The following is a 12,689-nucleotide window of genomic DNA, read 5'->3' on the forward strand; positions in this document are numbered from 1 at the left end:
CTACGAGATTGAAGCAGCTTTACAACAATTAAAAACCATATGACATAATAAAAATACCCCCCAATCCCTCCCTCATTAAAACACATCCACGCAATACAGTACTTCCCATATAGCAATAGTTATAATTGTTTATTAAATGTGATTAAAAATCAATTAAGACAGTCAGAGATAGGAAAGAGGACACCTTGGGGTAATTGCTGGAGTAGTCGACAGTCTTGCCAACAAGCCTGGAAGATATTCCCTGGAATGTTTTACCAAAATCCCTGGAATTCCCCAATATTTACAGGAATATTCAGTCAAAATCCCCAGAAAGAAAATAATTAAGTTCCCCAGATTCCGGAGAATTCCCTGGAAATTGGCAAGGCTGGCAGGCGATTTAAATCCAAATCAGTGGGGGGATTGTGACAGTTACTCAGGGAAAGCCTGCCGGAAAAGATCCACCTCAACAGCCTTTTAAAAGCCATCAATGTTGCTGATACGTCAGATTTCTTGCAACGGGGCCATTCCATAATTTGGGAGCGGCTGGTGTAAAACTCCTCTGGGTAACTGCAGCCACCCTAGTCTTTGCTGGCTGTAGAGAAATAATAATAATAATAATTAATAAAACTTATTTATATCCCGCCTCTCCAAGCTGATCAAAGTGGCTAACGATAATACAACATTAAAAAACAGTAATACATCACAACCCATAAACATCCACAATAAAAATGCATTTTAATCATAAACTAAGCAGGGGCAATTGATGGGAGGCAACTGAGAGGCTAGTCTGGGAAAGCCTGCCAGAAAAGGTATGTCTTGACCACCTTTTTAAGGCAGTCAAGACTGACAGTATGTCGGATCTCATCCGGCAGGCTCCTCCATAACTTGGGGGCTGCAGAAGAAAAGGTCCTCTGGGTAACCGCCGCCAGCTTAGTTTTTGCTGGCTGCGGTAAGTTTTTACCAGGGAACTTCAGTGTGTGTGGCAGATTGTTTGGGGAAAGGTGATTCCATAAGTAAGCTGGGCCCAAGCCATGAAGGGATAGATAGGGATGAACTTGGGAACAGGACTGTTTGGGTGATAACAGAACAGGTCAAAGAGATCTCTTCATGGCATTTGGGGCCTGTTTATTGCCCCTAAGTAGTGCCAAAATGTCTGCATTTACCCAAAATAGGAATGACATGCTGGGACAGTGAGGGAAAACAGTCCTGATAAGAGGATTTAAGGGGTTTGAAAAGGTATACATTTCGCATCCAATGACTGAAAAGGGGTGTAAGTATTTATCCTATGTGTGTCCAATCAATGTGTGGTTTGCAAGTTCTTTGTTTGAATTCCTATAAAAAGGTATATCACCTATGTTCAGGGGTTCAGACCTTTGGGAAATATTTCTCTGAAGCCAGCCGGCTAATAAACTGCTGAACTTTCATTCACTTCTGGTCCTTCTGGATTGTCTTTCCTGAAGTATCTGTAATAACTGGGCTGTGTATATATACCAGTGGTCTCCAAAGGATATTGGACTTCAGCTCCCAGAATATTGTCCAAAATCTCTTAAAGGGCACAGTTCACTGGGGTCAGAATCAAGAGTTGGAAGAGACCACAAGGGCTATCCAGTCCAACCCTCCTGCTGCCATGCAGGAACTCCCAATCAAAGCATCCCTGACAGATGGCCATCCAGCCTCTGTGTGAAGAACTCTTCTCTAGTCCTTTGTGCCGTGTTAAGGTTCTTTTGCAGGTATGTAGAGAGATCTTGTAGCACCTTTGAGACGAACTGAAAGAAAGAAATTGGCAGCATGAGTTTTATAGACTTCAGTCTACTTCCTCAGATGCATTTCAAACGAATGCTGCCAATTTCTTTCTTTCGGTTAGTCTCAAAGCTGCTACAAGATCTCTTGTACAAGAAATAGATTGCTCCCTCCTTTCTTAATGGTAGCTGCCAGGGTGGAAAAGGACATGGGATTGCACAGCTGGAGTATTACAGCCTGTTTGCTTGATGCAAGCATTAGTTTGTAGAGTGATCTTGTAGCACCTTTGAGGTGAACTGAAAGAAAGAAGTTGGCAGCATGAACTTTCCTAGACATCAGTTTACTTCCTCAGATGATAAAGGTGCTACATACTGATTCTACAGACTCATGGCTATACATATCTTTGAATACTTCGCATTAGTTGCCATTCCATATTCCACTTCCTGAAAATGAACCTCCCTTATCTGGAATTTTGAAATCCGAAATACTCCAAAATCCAAAACTGTCCACATTGATGACTGAGATAGTGACACCTTTGCTTTCTAATGGTTCATTGTATACAGTGGTACCTCCACATTTGCTGGGGTGAGGGGTGAAGGACCCCTGTGAATGTGGGAAAAAATGCAAAAAACCCACCCCACTATTCCTTTTACGCTGGAGGACCTAGAGATTCTTAAGGAGAACATATTAATCAAAACTGCAAATAATCACATCTGCAAAAGTCAAAGTGGCAAATGTGGAGGGCCAACTGTATACTTATTTAATTTATATGTCACCTTTCTCCCAGAAAGGCACCCAAGGCAGCTCACAGACAAAATAATCCACTGTTAAGGGCGACCAAATGTCCTCACTGCCAAAGAGGACAAGGCACTGCAAAATGAAAGACCTTTGAAGAAAATGGAGGATATAACCAAAGAAAAACTAAAAAAAATATTCAGTCTCAATCAATTCATGCTTCTTAGTTCTGCTGAAAATGGAGGCCTTTCTGAAATTCCTCCTGGGCAGAAGGTTGAAGTGTAGGAACAGGTCCTGGAAGAGGAGGACCTCTGGTTCAGTCTATAAAGTGTACCACACAGGTTGGGGTTGTGGTGATGGGGGCACACATGCAGGGTGCCCAGATGTCCTCCATTTCCAGGACATGTCCTATGTTTCAGCCTTCTGTGAGGAATTCCGAAATGTCCTCCATTTTAAGCATGACTAAGAAGCATGAACTGATATTTCTATGACTGCTTTTTTAGCTTTTATTTGGTCATGTCCTTACATTTTTCTTTACTGTCCTACATTTTGCTGTGCTTTGTCTTCCTTTACATGTTCACCCTGCACATATAGAATCATAGAATGGGAATTCCTGTTTGGGAGGAAAGTGTTCTCTGCTGTGGGAGAGTCTTCTCTGTACTGAAAGAGGTGGCACTCGCTTCGGGGAGATGCATTGAATCAGTTTTTGGAAAATAGGTCTTGGCAGGGCTGTGTGTGTGTGTGTGTGTGTGTGTGTGTGTATATATATATATTTAATTTATATGCAGCCTTTCTCTCTGAAAGGGGCCCAAGGCTGTTGACAGATGAAATAACCCCACTGAGGCTGTGTCCCCACTGCAGAAATAATTACATATCACCACTTCAGATTGACCATATGTCATAACTACAAAGGAGGCCAAGCTTAAAACACTCATATAAATATCAGTTCATGCATCTTAGTCATGCTCAGAATGGAGGACATTTTGGAATTCTTCCTTGACAAGATTGAAATGTGGGACACATCCTGGAAAAGGAGGACATCTGGTCACCCTGGGCTGCATTCACACTGCAGAATTGATGTAGTCTGACGCCGCTTTAACTGCTATGGCTCAATGCTATAGAATTCAAAGATTTGACATTTTCTGAGACATTTAGCCTTCTCTGTGAGAGTGCTCTGGTGTTACAACAAATGATTGCTATGGCAATTAAGTGGTGTCAAACTGGATTAGTTCTGTAGTGCAGGTGCCACCTGTGTGACACCCCCCATGCCAGACCTGAATATTACATCACCATCATGGAGTGGGAACACCAGGATTCTGCAGGTTGGAGCCATGGCAGTGAAAGTGGTGTGAAATTGCATAATTTCTAATGTAGATGCACCCAAAGTTTCCCACTGTTTTGCACACTTGAGACAGCAAGAAGTCACCAGCAGAGATGATCTCAGCTATAGGCAGGTGCCTGCAGAACAGCTAGACAAAATTATTTTGTTAATTAAGAAGTGCTTGGCATTGGGTGATGGGCAGCTTTTGACAGATATTGTCCCTGTAAAACAGGAATGGGCAACTGGGGGGGGGGGGAGAGGTAGGGGGTTACATTAGGCCCCCAGGAGGCCTTGAAGGGTCACCTCACAAACACCATTCCTGCTCCTGCTAGCTAATTAATTAATTAATTAATTAATATCAGTTGTTTGCTCCCAAATAGCCTTTTAAGGGACACAGGGGCATTCTCACCATGTTTGATGGGCTTCTTGGGCCTCTAGAGGACATTTGGGGGCATATGAAAGAAAAAAATATATTTTAAATTACAATGTTTTTTATCTCCCTGGAGGCCACATTCAACCTCCAGGCTGCACTTTACCCACCCCTGCTATAAGTTTTAGATCTTCAAGTGAAGGAGAGCTGTCTATATAGAATTTATAGATAATCAGTGTTTTTGTTACTGATAATTGTGCATGGTGCTTATCCTTTTTACATGCGGCAGCTTGCTTAGTTCAAATTAGCATGCTTCATATCTCATTTACAACAATTTTATGCCTTTTTGTTCAGAATTAAGGTTCCCCAAGTTAAATAATTCATGTTGTTAATTTCCATCAAGTTGACTTCCACTTATGGAAGACCCTACGAAGGAGAAACACCCTTTCAACAATAGCCCTGCTCAGGTCCTGCAAACCCACAGCTATGGCTTCCTAGACTGAGGTCATCCACCTGTAGTTCTGTCTTCCTCTTTTCCTACTGCTTCCCACTTTACCAAGCATCATTGTCTTTTCTAATGTGTCATGTCATCTTATTTTCCACAAAGTTAAATGATGATTGTCTTATGCCTTCAAATAGCTTCTAACCTAAGGTGAAGATGTCATGTTGTTTTCTGGAGCTCAGAGTGTGTGACTCACCTCAGGTCACCCAGTGCCAAGCAGGGAATTAATCTCTGGTCTCCAGATCTGTAGTCCAACACTCAGACCATTACACTGCAGCCAGGTGAATGGATGGCTACCATAATTTGCCATGAAAAGAAGTACTATAATAGCCTTACTGAAAATGAATAACTATTTGTCAAGGCCAATTCCCTATATAAAGCTGAACAAGTATTACAGAGAGGAAAGCTGGTTACAATATAGGAAATATAAATGGGCATTGTTTTATCTTGACTTGTTCATAAGAATATGCAAACTTGTCATATTTAGAAAACTCTCAGGCTATTGCTGATCTAGGAATAAATCTATTGGAGCCCATTAGGAATTTTCTTATTAAAAATAATTCATTTAATAACAGCTTAGATTATAATGTATGATATTACATAATTTAATGCATTATTTAAATTATTTATTAAATACTTATTTAATTAAACATCAAGCACTTCTTTGCAGTAATTTCAGTGGTGCTACATACTTTTAACTCAGTTGTTTACAACAGGTTTGGGAGATGTGCAGTTCTCTTTGTTTTTGTTCATTTGTTTGTTTGTTTTGCTAGTTTTGCAAGATGCCCATTCTCTTTCTCTATTACTTTCAGGTTGAAGAGGCCGGCCAAATCTACCTCTTGATGAAAAAAGATTATCGTATTTCACGCAATGTGCGTCTTGCCTGGTTTCTCAACCGTTTACATCAGGTTGTCTGTGCAGTCCCTGAATCAGAATTGGTGAGCAAGCAAAGCTGTGTAAGCATACTGTCACCTGAAAAGATCTGCTTGACTAGCACATGGGAAAAGGCTTTTTCTTCTGTCATTCTTGGATGCCCCTCACAGTTGGAATCAGTTTCCACTCTCACTGCTTACAAAAAGGTTGTGAAGATACATGTTTTCCATCTGATCCTTTGAACTTGGTTCTTTACCGTATATACTCTACTATAAGTCTAGAGATTTTTGCCCCAAAATGGCATCCAAAATCCTGGGTATACTTATCTACGGGCAATAGGTCCTTCAACCAAGCCTCTCCCCAGCCGGGCTGCCTCTGCAAGGGATAGTCCAGCTGAGAAGACGCTGGGAAGGGTGACAGATCGCCCTGCGGCCTGTCTTTGGCTGTGCTTCCTCTAAAGGGAAAAGCCCAGCCAGGGAGATGATTATAAACCCAAAGCTTTCCTCGGCAGGGCTCTTTCCCCATATAAGGAGCCTGGCTGAGGAGGCTGCACAATCACCCTGCAGCCTCTCCCTGGCTGGGCTTCTTCCGTGGGGAAAAGCCCTGTGAGGGAGATGCTGAGGAGGGTGCACAGTTGTCAGTAGCCTCTCCCTAGCTGGGCTGCCCCCTCAAGTCTGATCCTTGATGTATCCATGGGCCATATAAAAATCCACATTTTTGGCCCCAAAAGTTGACCTTGACTTATACACGAGGTTGACTTGTACACGAGTATATACGGTAGTTATTTTAGTTACTTTAATTATATTGTTATTTTAATTATATGGTTTAATTTGTTTTAGTGAGATTTGTTTGGCTGCCTTGAGCACTTTTTTGTAGAACAATGGAGCAAAATTAAAAATGCAAGCCCTGCTTCTGAATGATGAAGTGCTGTAGTGAGAGAAATATGAAAAGTTGGTGGTTGATGCAGTTGCTTGAATATTGCTTGAATATAATAATAATAATAATAATAATAATAATAATAATAGTTTATTTTTACCCCGCTTTTCCAATGTGATCAAAGCGGCATACAGAATATCAATAAAATACATTACAATTCATAAAACCAATACACAGGATTCAAGCAACTCCCATCAACCCCAAACTTTTCATGCTTCTTTTACTACAGCACTTCATCATTCAGAAGCAGGGCTTTTTTTTTAAAAAAAAAAAAAATTCCATCGTTCTACAAAAAAGTGCTCAAGACAGCTAAACAGCCTTTCAGATGAAATGCTTCATCATTTAGATGGATTTTCTTGCATTTTAGATTGATTTTCTTCCACTTTGATATGTTTTCTTCCTGTTTACATGTTCTTCTTTTTGAAGGTGAAATCAGATGATGAGCTGGATGTTCTCAGCATACTGCCAATTAGCTGGCAACCTGATGAGTCTGTACAGCCCAGGCCGTATCTCCTTGTGCCTTCCACGCAAGTCACTTTCCTTGCACGTCAATACCGTTTTGTGATTGAACTGGATCTGAGCCCTTCTACAGGGATTGTAGTAAGTGTATTAGTCCCTGTGGCCCATACTAACCACAGTGTTTGCCATCTCTGTCTTCTTTGCTCATCTTCTTTGCCTGTATGTACCTCTTTTCAAAATCTGTCAAAGAGTATATCCTTTTCTTGGAGAAGAGGATACTGTGATATATTTCTTCTTTGAATGGTGTTCATGTAGTTGACTTGACTGTTGAGTATCTAGATTTACTTTCCAAAAGTGAGATTACTGTACATGTTCTTGTAGTGTCTCCAAAATGTAAGTTAGGGCATGCTTCTAGGGAGCTGGTGACTCCTTTCTCTAGGAGAACTTCAGTAGAAGTTTAATAGCCTCTTAATTTTATCTTTTTCAGGATGACTCTACGGGAGAAATAATTTTTGATGAAGTGTTCTATGCCCTCACCCGGTGTTTAGTGGGGTTGCTAAAACCCTTTCGAATCCCAGGTTCAGGCATCATCTACCAACCTGAGATCTTCATCACTATTCAAGCATATTCTTCAATCATTGGGTTACAGACACACCAGGTAGTACTTATACCTTCTTTTTGTCCAGCCTTTTCATTTGAAAGGATGTTATTCTATTTGATAACAAAAGCCTCATGTAGATAGTGTGGAAAGAACTGTAGTATAAACCTATAATTTCCCATAAAATTCAGTTTCCTATTACTAGAGAATGCAGCACAGTATGGGTCTGTGGGTTGAAGTCTTCCACACTGTAGAGCAGGGATGAGTAACATTTGATGGGCCCAATGACCAGCTTACTCCATTTTATAGCTCCTTGCCTCCCTGTGTTATTTCCCCAAAACCAGGGAAGTTCTAGTCGCTGTTTTTTTTCTCCTTCCTTTTTTACTGGTTGTGTGTAAGGAAGGAGAGGTGAAATACAATTTAATGGAGAATTGTACACTATGAAGGCATGTGAAGATGCAGTTCTGTTTATTGCCCCCAAATTGGGGACAGGGCAGAAACACAAACACCCCAAAGAGAATTTGCTTGCTAGAACAAGCCATATATTGAAATCTCCTGGTTAATTTTTCTCTTTCTGAAGCCAGATTAATGATGTATAGCTGATATGGTTAGATAGATTTACTTGAAATCTCTCTTGATTCTGCCAAATTGTACTTTCTGACATCAGTGCAGTTAGCCAGAACTGCCCACTTTTCCAGTCCTGTTATACATTTTGGTTTCTTCTCCTGGAAGTCTCTCCATGTTTGGTGTCAGGGAATTTTTTGGTTCCTGTGGCAAAGGAAAAATTGGCAAATGAAGCTGACCTTATAATTGTAGATGGCTCTAATAATATGTGTACAGAAATTGATACTTAGGTTGATACTCACATGTGACACAAATTAATATGCCACGTTAATGCAAGTGAAGGAGGGTATGCTGTCATAAACTGCATCTCCAGCTGTGCCAGTTCTGTCTCTAGTTACATCTCCAGTGTCAAAATCATGTTATATAAAATGAAAAATCTCCTTCAACCTCAAATGGTTCAACCTCAAATGGAGCAATGGATGCAAGCTCCAGGAAAAGAGATTCCACCTCAACATTAGGAGAAACTTCCTGACAGTAAGGGCTGTTCGACAGTGGAACACACTCCCTCGGAGTGTAGTGGAGTCTCCTTCCTTAGAGGTCTTTAAACAGAGGCTGGATGGCCATTTGTCGGGGATGCTTTGATTGAGATTTCCTGCATGGCAGGGGGTTGGACTGGATGGCCTTTGCAGTCTCTTCCAAATCTATGATTCTATGATTGTCTTACTTTATTTTATCAAAGCAAATAGAAAGTTGCAAGCTGACCTTCCTTTTCTTCCTACCTGCCATTATGACTTGGCTTTTCACCCTGTAAAGACTGTGGCAGAAAAATTAGGAAGAACCATATAAAGAAGAGCCTTCAATTTTAGAAGGTTCAGTGGAAGCTGCACTCAGAGCAGAAATAAATCACTAGGAACAGATGGCATGCCAGCAGAGCTGCTTCAGACTACAGAGACAGAAGCTACTTTAGTTCCAACTGAAATCTGTCAGCAAATATGGAAAAATGGCCCACAGAGTGGAATACCTCAATATCCATTTCAGTCCCTGAGAAAAGGAGACACGAGATTGCAGTAACCACAGGACCATTGCATTAATCTCATGTGCAAGCAAACATCATGCTTAAAAATCTACAACAAAGACTTTTTCCATATATGAAATGCCAGATCTCCAAGCTGGTTTCAGGATAGGAAGTAGCACTTGGAATCATATTGCTAACATATATTGGACAATGGAGCTCACAAAAATATTACAGAAGAAAATCAGTCTCCATTGATTATTGCAAAACTTTATTTGTTTAGATGATGAAAAACTATTGATTTCTTTTAAAACTAGGTATGCTACAATGTTTAATTGTCCTTATGTATAACCTATATTATGACAAGGAGGGAACATCATACTACTAGTAGAAAATAGCACAGATTTGGAATAATTACTGAAGAAAGTGTAAAGTCAGGTTTACAGTTGAACTTTAAGAAAATAAAAATAATGACCACAGATGATTTACATAACTTTAAAGTAGCCAGTGAAGACATTGAAATAATTAAAAGATTTTCCAAACCTTGGCTCAGTCATTAATCAGAATGGAGACTATAGACAAGAAATCAGAAGATGACTAGAACTTGGAAGAGCAGTTATGAAGGAGCTACCGTATATACTCGACTATAAGTCAAATTTGTGCCCCAAAATTGCCCCTAAAATTTTGGGCAGACTTATATAAGGGTCAGTACATCAGTAGTGCTTAGAAAGATCCTAAAGCAAGCAAGCCTGATGCCCCAATCTCAATAGAACACCAATCCTTTCCCCCTTCAGTCCGTTTTGCAAGCCTTTGCTTCCTATCGGAGAACCACCCCATTTAAATCCACTTGCTTCTTTCTCAGGTCTGTTTTGCAAGCCCTGGCTTCCTATGGGAAAAACTCGCCATTTAAATCCACTTGCTTCTCTCTCTGGTCCCTTTTGCAAGACCTAGCTTCCTATGGAAACAACTCTCCATTTAAATCCACTAGCTTCCTTTCTCAATCTGATGTTAAAACCTCTCCTCCAGCACCTGGGAATCAGTTGGGACAGGTCCAGAGGAGAAGGAGGAAGTGGTATTTCCCCCTTTCCATCCTTCCTTATAGCCCCTAAGTTTTACCCTTGATTTATCCATAGGTCATATAAAAATTCAGGATTTTGACCCTGAAACCTTCCCTTGACTTATACATGAGATCGACTTGTACACGTGTATATATGGTAGACAAGATCCTGAAGTGTAAAGATATATCACTGAATATTAAAGTTAGGATTGTCCATGCCATTGTATTTCCAATTTCTGTGTTTGATTGTGAAAGCTGGACAGCAAAGAAAGATGTTAGGAAGAAAATCAATTTATTTGAAATGTGGTGCTGGAAAAGAGTTTTGTGGATACCATGGACTGCTAAAAAGACAAATATATGGGTCCTAGAGCCAGTGTAGCATAGTGGTTGGACTGCATATCTGGAGACCAGGGTTCAAATCTCAGTTTTGCCATGAAACTTACTAGGTGAACCTGAGATAGGCACAGTCTCAGCCTCAGGGGAAGGCAATGACAAACCTCCTCTGAACAAATCTTGCCAAGAAAACCCCAAGCCTTAGGTTACCATAAATTGGAAATGACTTGAAGGCACATTACAGCAAGAACAAAGAAAATAAAGCCTGAACTCTCCTGAGAAGCCAGATGATTAAAGTGAGACTGTTGTATTCTGGACATGTCATGGGAAGGCATGACTAACTAGAAAAGGCAATAATTCTTTGAAGGATAGATGGCAGTAGGAAAAGAGGGAAACTGCATTACAGATGGATGGACTCAATCAAGAATGCCACAGAGCTGAGTCTGCAAGGCCTGAGCAAGACTTTTGATGAGAGGGTGACATGGAGATCTCTCATTTATAGGGTTCATAAGTTGAAGTCGACTTGATGGCAGCTAACAACCAAGTTCACACAACCTCAGTGCACCAGTAAGGTTTCAATAGCCACAGAAAAATATGATGTCACCAAAGCTGCCATAGGTCAATATTCTTTTTTCCTCCTATGCCACAAGTTTTAGACTAGTCATGACAAGTCAATGACTTCTAGACAAGTCAACAACCTATTCACCTGTGAAATGAAGGAGGGTGACTATCTCAGTTAAAAGAAGAACATAATTGAGTAGAGGAAGGAATCTTCCTCCATATTTTTCTTGCTCCTTTCCACTGCTTTTCATAGTTTTATCCCAGCCTAGTTCCTTTTCCACAAGAGTGCCAATCTAGAGTAGATCAGTAGCAATACCAGCTGTAACATTCTGTTGTAGACCGTGTTACAATGTAATGTTGGAAGGAAGAACTGAAAAGTTGTAATTTATTGGCATAATGTGTCATATGGTGGAGGTGGATTTTGGCTGAAAAGGTTCTTCCCTGAGGGATATATTTTCATGTAGAAATGGGAATCATACAGCTTTCCTTATTTTGTTGGGCTGCATCTGACCATTCCTCAACATTGGCTATGCTACCTAGGTCTGCTGGGCATAAGAGCTATTTGACAGTGGAACACACACTCTCAGAGTATACTGGAGTCTCCTCCTTTGGAGGTTTTTAAACAGACTAGATGCCCATCTGTTTGGGGTGCTTTGATTATGTATTCCTGTATGGCAGAGGTTTGGACTTGATGGCCCTTGAGATCTGTTCCTACTCTGTAATTCTGTGAGGCGCAATTCAACAACATTGGAAGGACAATCCAATTCCCAACCCTATTTCAGTGACTTCTCTTGATATGGCTCACTTCATAAGACTAATTGTCAAAGATATTGTGCTAAGAGAGGATGCTAAAATATATTCCCTTTTAAATAGCATTTTGGATTAAAATATCATGTGCTAAATTTTAAGAATTTTATTTATTTTTTCCTGCTAATGAATTGGTACAGCTCACAGTGTAGATAATGTGAGGCTTTGTTTGTGGAGCACTTACTCTGTTTTATGACAAAACACAATAATGGGAATGAGGAAATGTTTCCTTCTGTCTTTGGCTCAGGTGCTGTTCCAGGGTTGTCTGCTGGATGAGACCAATACAGAGACCTTCCTGCAGCAAGTTTATACACAGTTATGCACATTTGAAAACAAAGTGGCTGAGATGCTCCAACAGCAGTATGAGCCCAAAACTCAGGTGAGAAAACCACTATGGCATCTTGCTGTTTGAATGAGTAGTAAAAGTTCTCATACTCATTGGTCAGCCTGTCTTGGGCCTATTTTCAAACTTCCACTGTCCATAAGTACATGTCAAGAACCTATAGCTCAAAAAACCACATGGATGATGGAAGAGCAAGACTTCAGTTACTCTCATGCAGAGGGGGCCTTCTGAAGAAGATGGTCTTTGGGTAATATCTTTTTTGTATACTTGTGTATACTGTAATAGTAAACTAAGACAAAGAGCCCTCCTCCAACCACCATCTTGAGGGGGAGAGAGGCCTGGCCTGGAAGACAAAGAGCCCCCCTCCAACCCCCATCTTGAGGGGGAGAGAGGCCAGGCCTGGAAGACAAAGAGCCCTCCTCCAACCACCATCTTGAGGGGGAGAGAGAGGCCTGGCCTGAAGACAAAGAGCCCTCCCCCAACCACCATCTTGAGGGGG

At 40.8% G+C, this 12,689-nt stretch overlaps 1 protein-coding gene across 10 annotated transcripts in view; it reads left to right on the plus strand.

Moving 5' to 3' along the window:
* Positions 1 to 12,689, plus strand: part of SZT2 (SZT2 subunit of KICSTOR complex) — a 109,409-nt gene that overhangs the window by 572 nt on the left and 96,148 nt on the right. For 7 of the 10 annotated variants that reach the window (XR_006103497.1, XR_006103498.1, XR_006103499.1 and 4 more), the window contains exons 2-5: positions 5,460 to 5,603; positions 6,883 to 7,056; positions 7,403 to 7,573; positions 12,095 to 12,226. Coding sequence is in view for 7 of the 10 variants with exons in the window: in XM_042463011.1 (XP_042318945.1) it covers positions 5,460 to 5,603; positions 6,883 to 7,056; positions 7,403 to 7,573; positions 12,095 to 12,226 (621 nt within the window). In the remaining 3 variants the exon portion in view is untranslated. Of the gene's footprint in view, positions 1 to 5,459; positions 5,604 to 5,625; positions 5,727 to 6,882; positions 7,057 to 7,402; positions 7,574 to 12,094; positions 12,227 to 12,689 lie in introns of those variants that run through there. The other 3 variants (XM_042463014.1, XM_042463019.1, XM_042463016.1) reach the window with 2 other exon arrangements.

Source organism: Sceloporus undulatus, chromosome 4, assembly GCF_019175285.1.
Source record: "Sceloporus undulatus isolate JIND9_A2432 ecotype Alabama chromosome 4, SceUnd_v1.1, whole genome shotgun sequence".
NCBI classification, from domain to species: Eukaryota; Metazoa; Chordata; class Lepidosauria; order Squamata; family Phrynosomatidae; genus Sceloporus; species Sceloporus undulatus.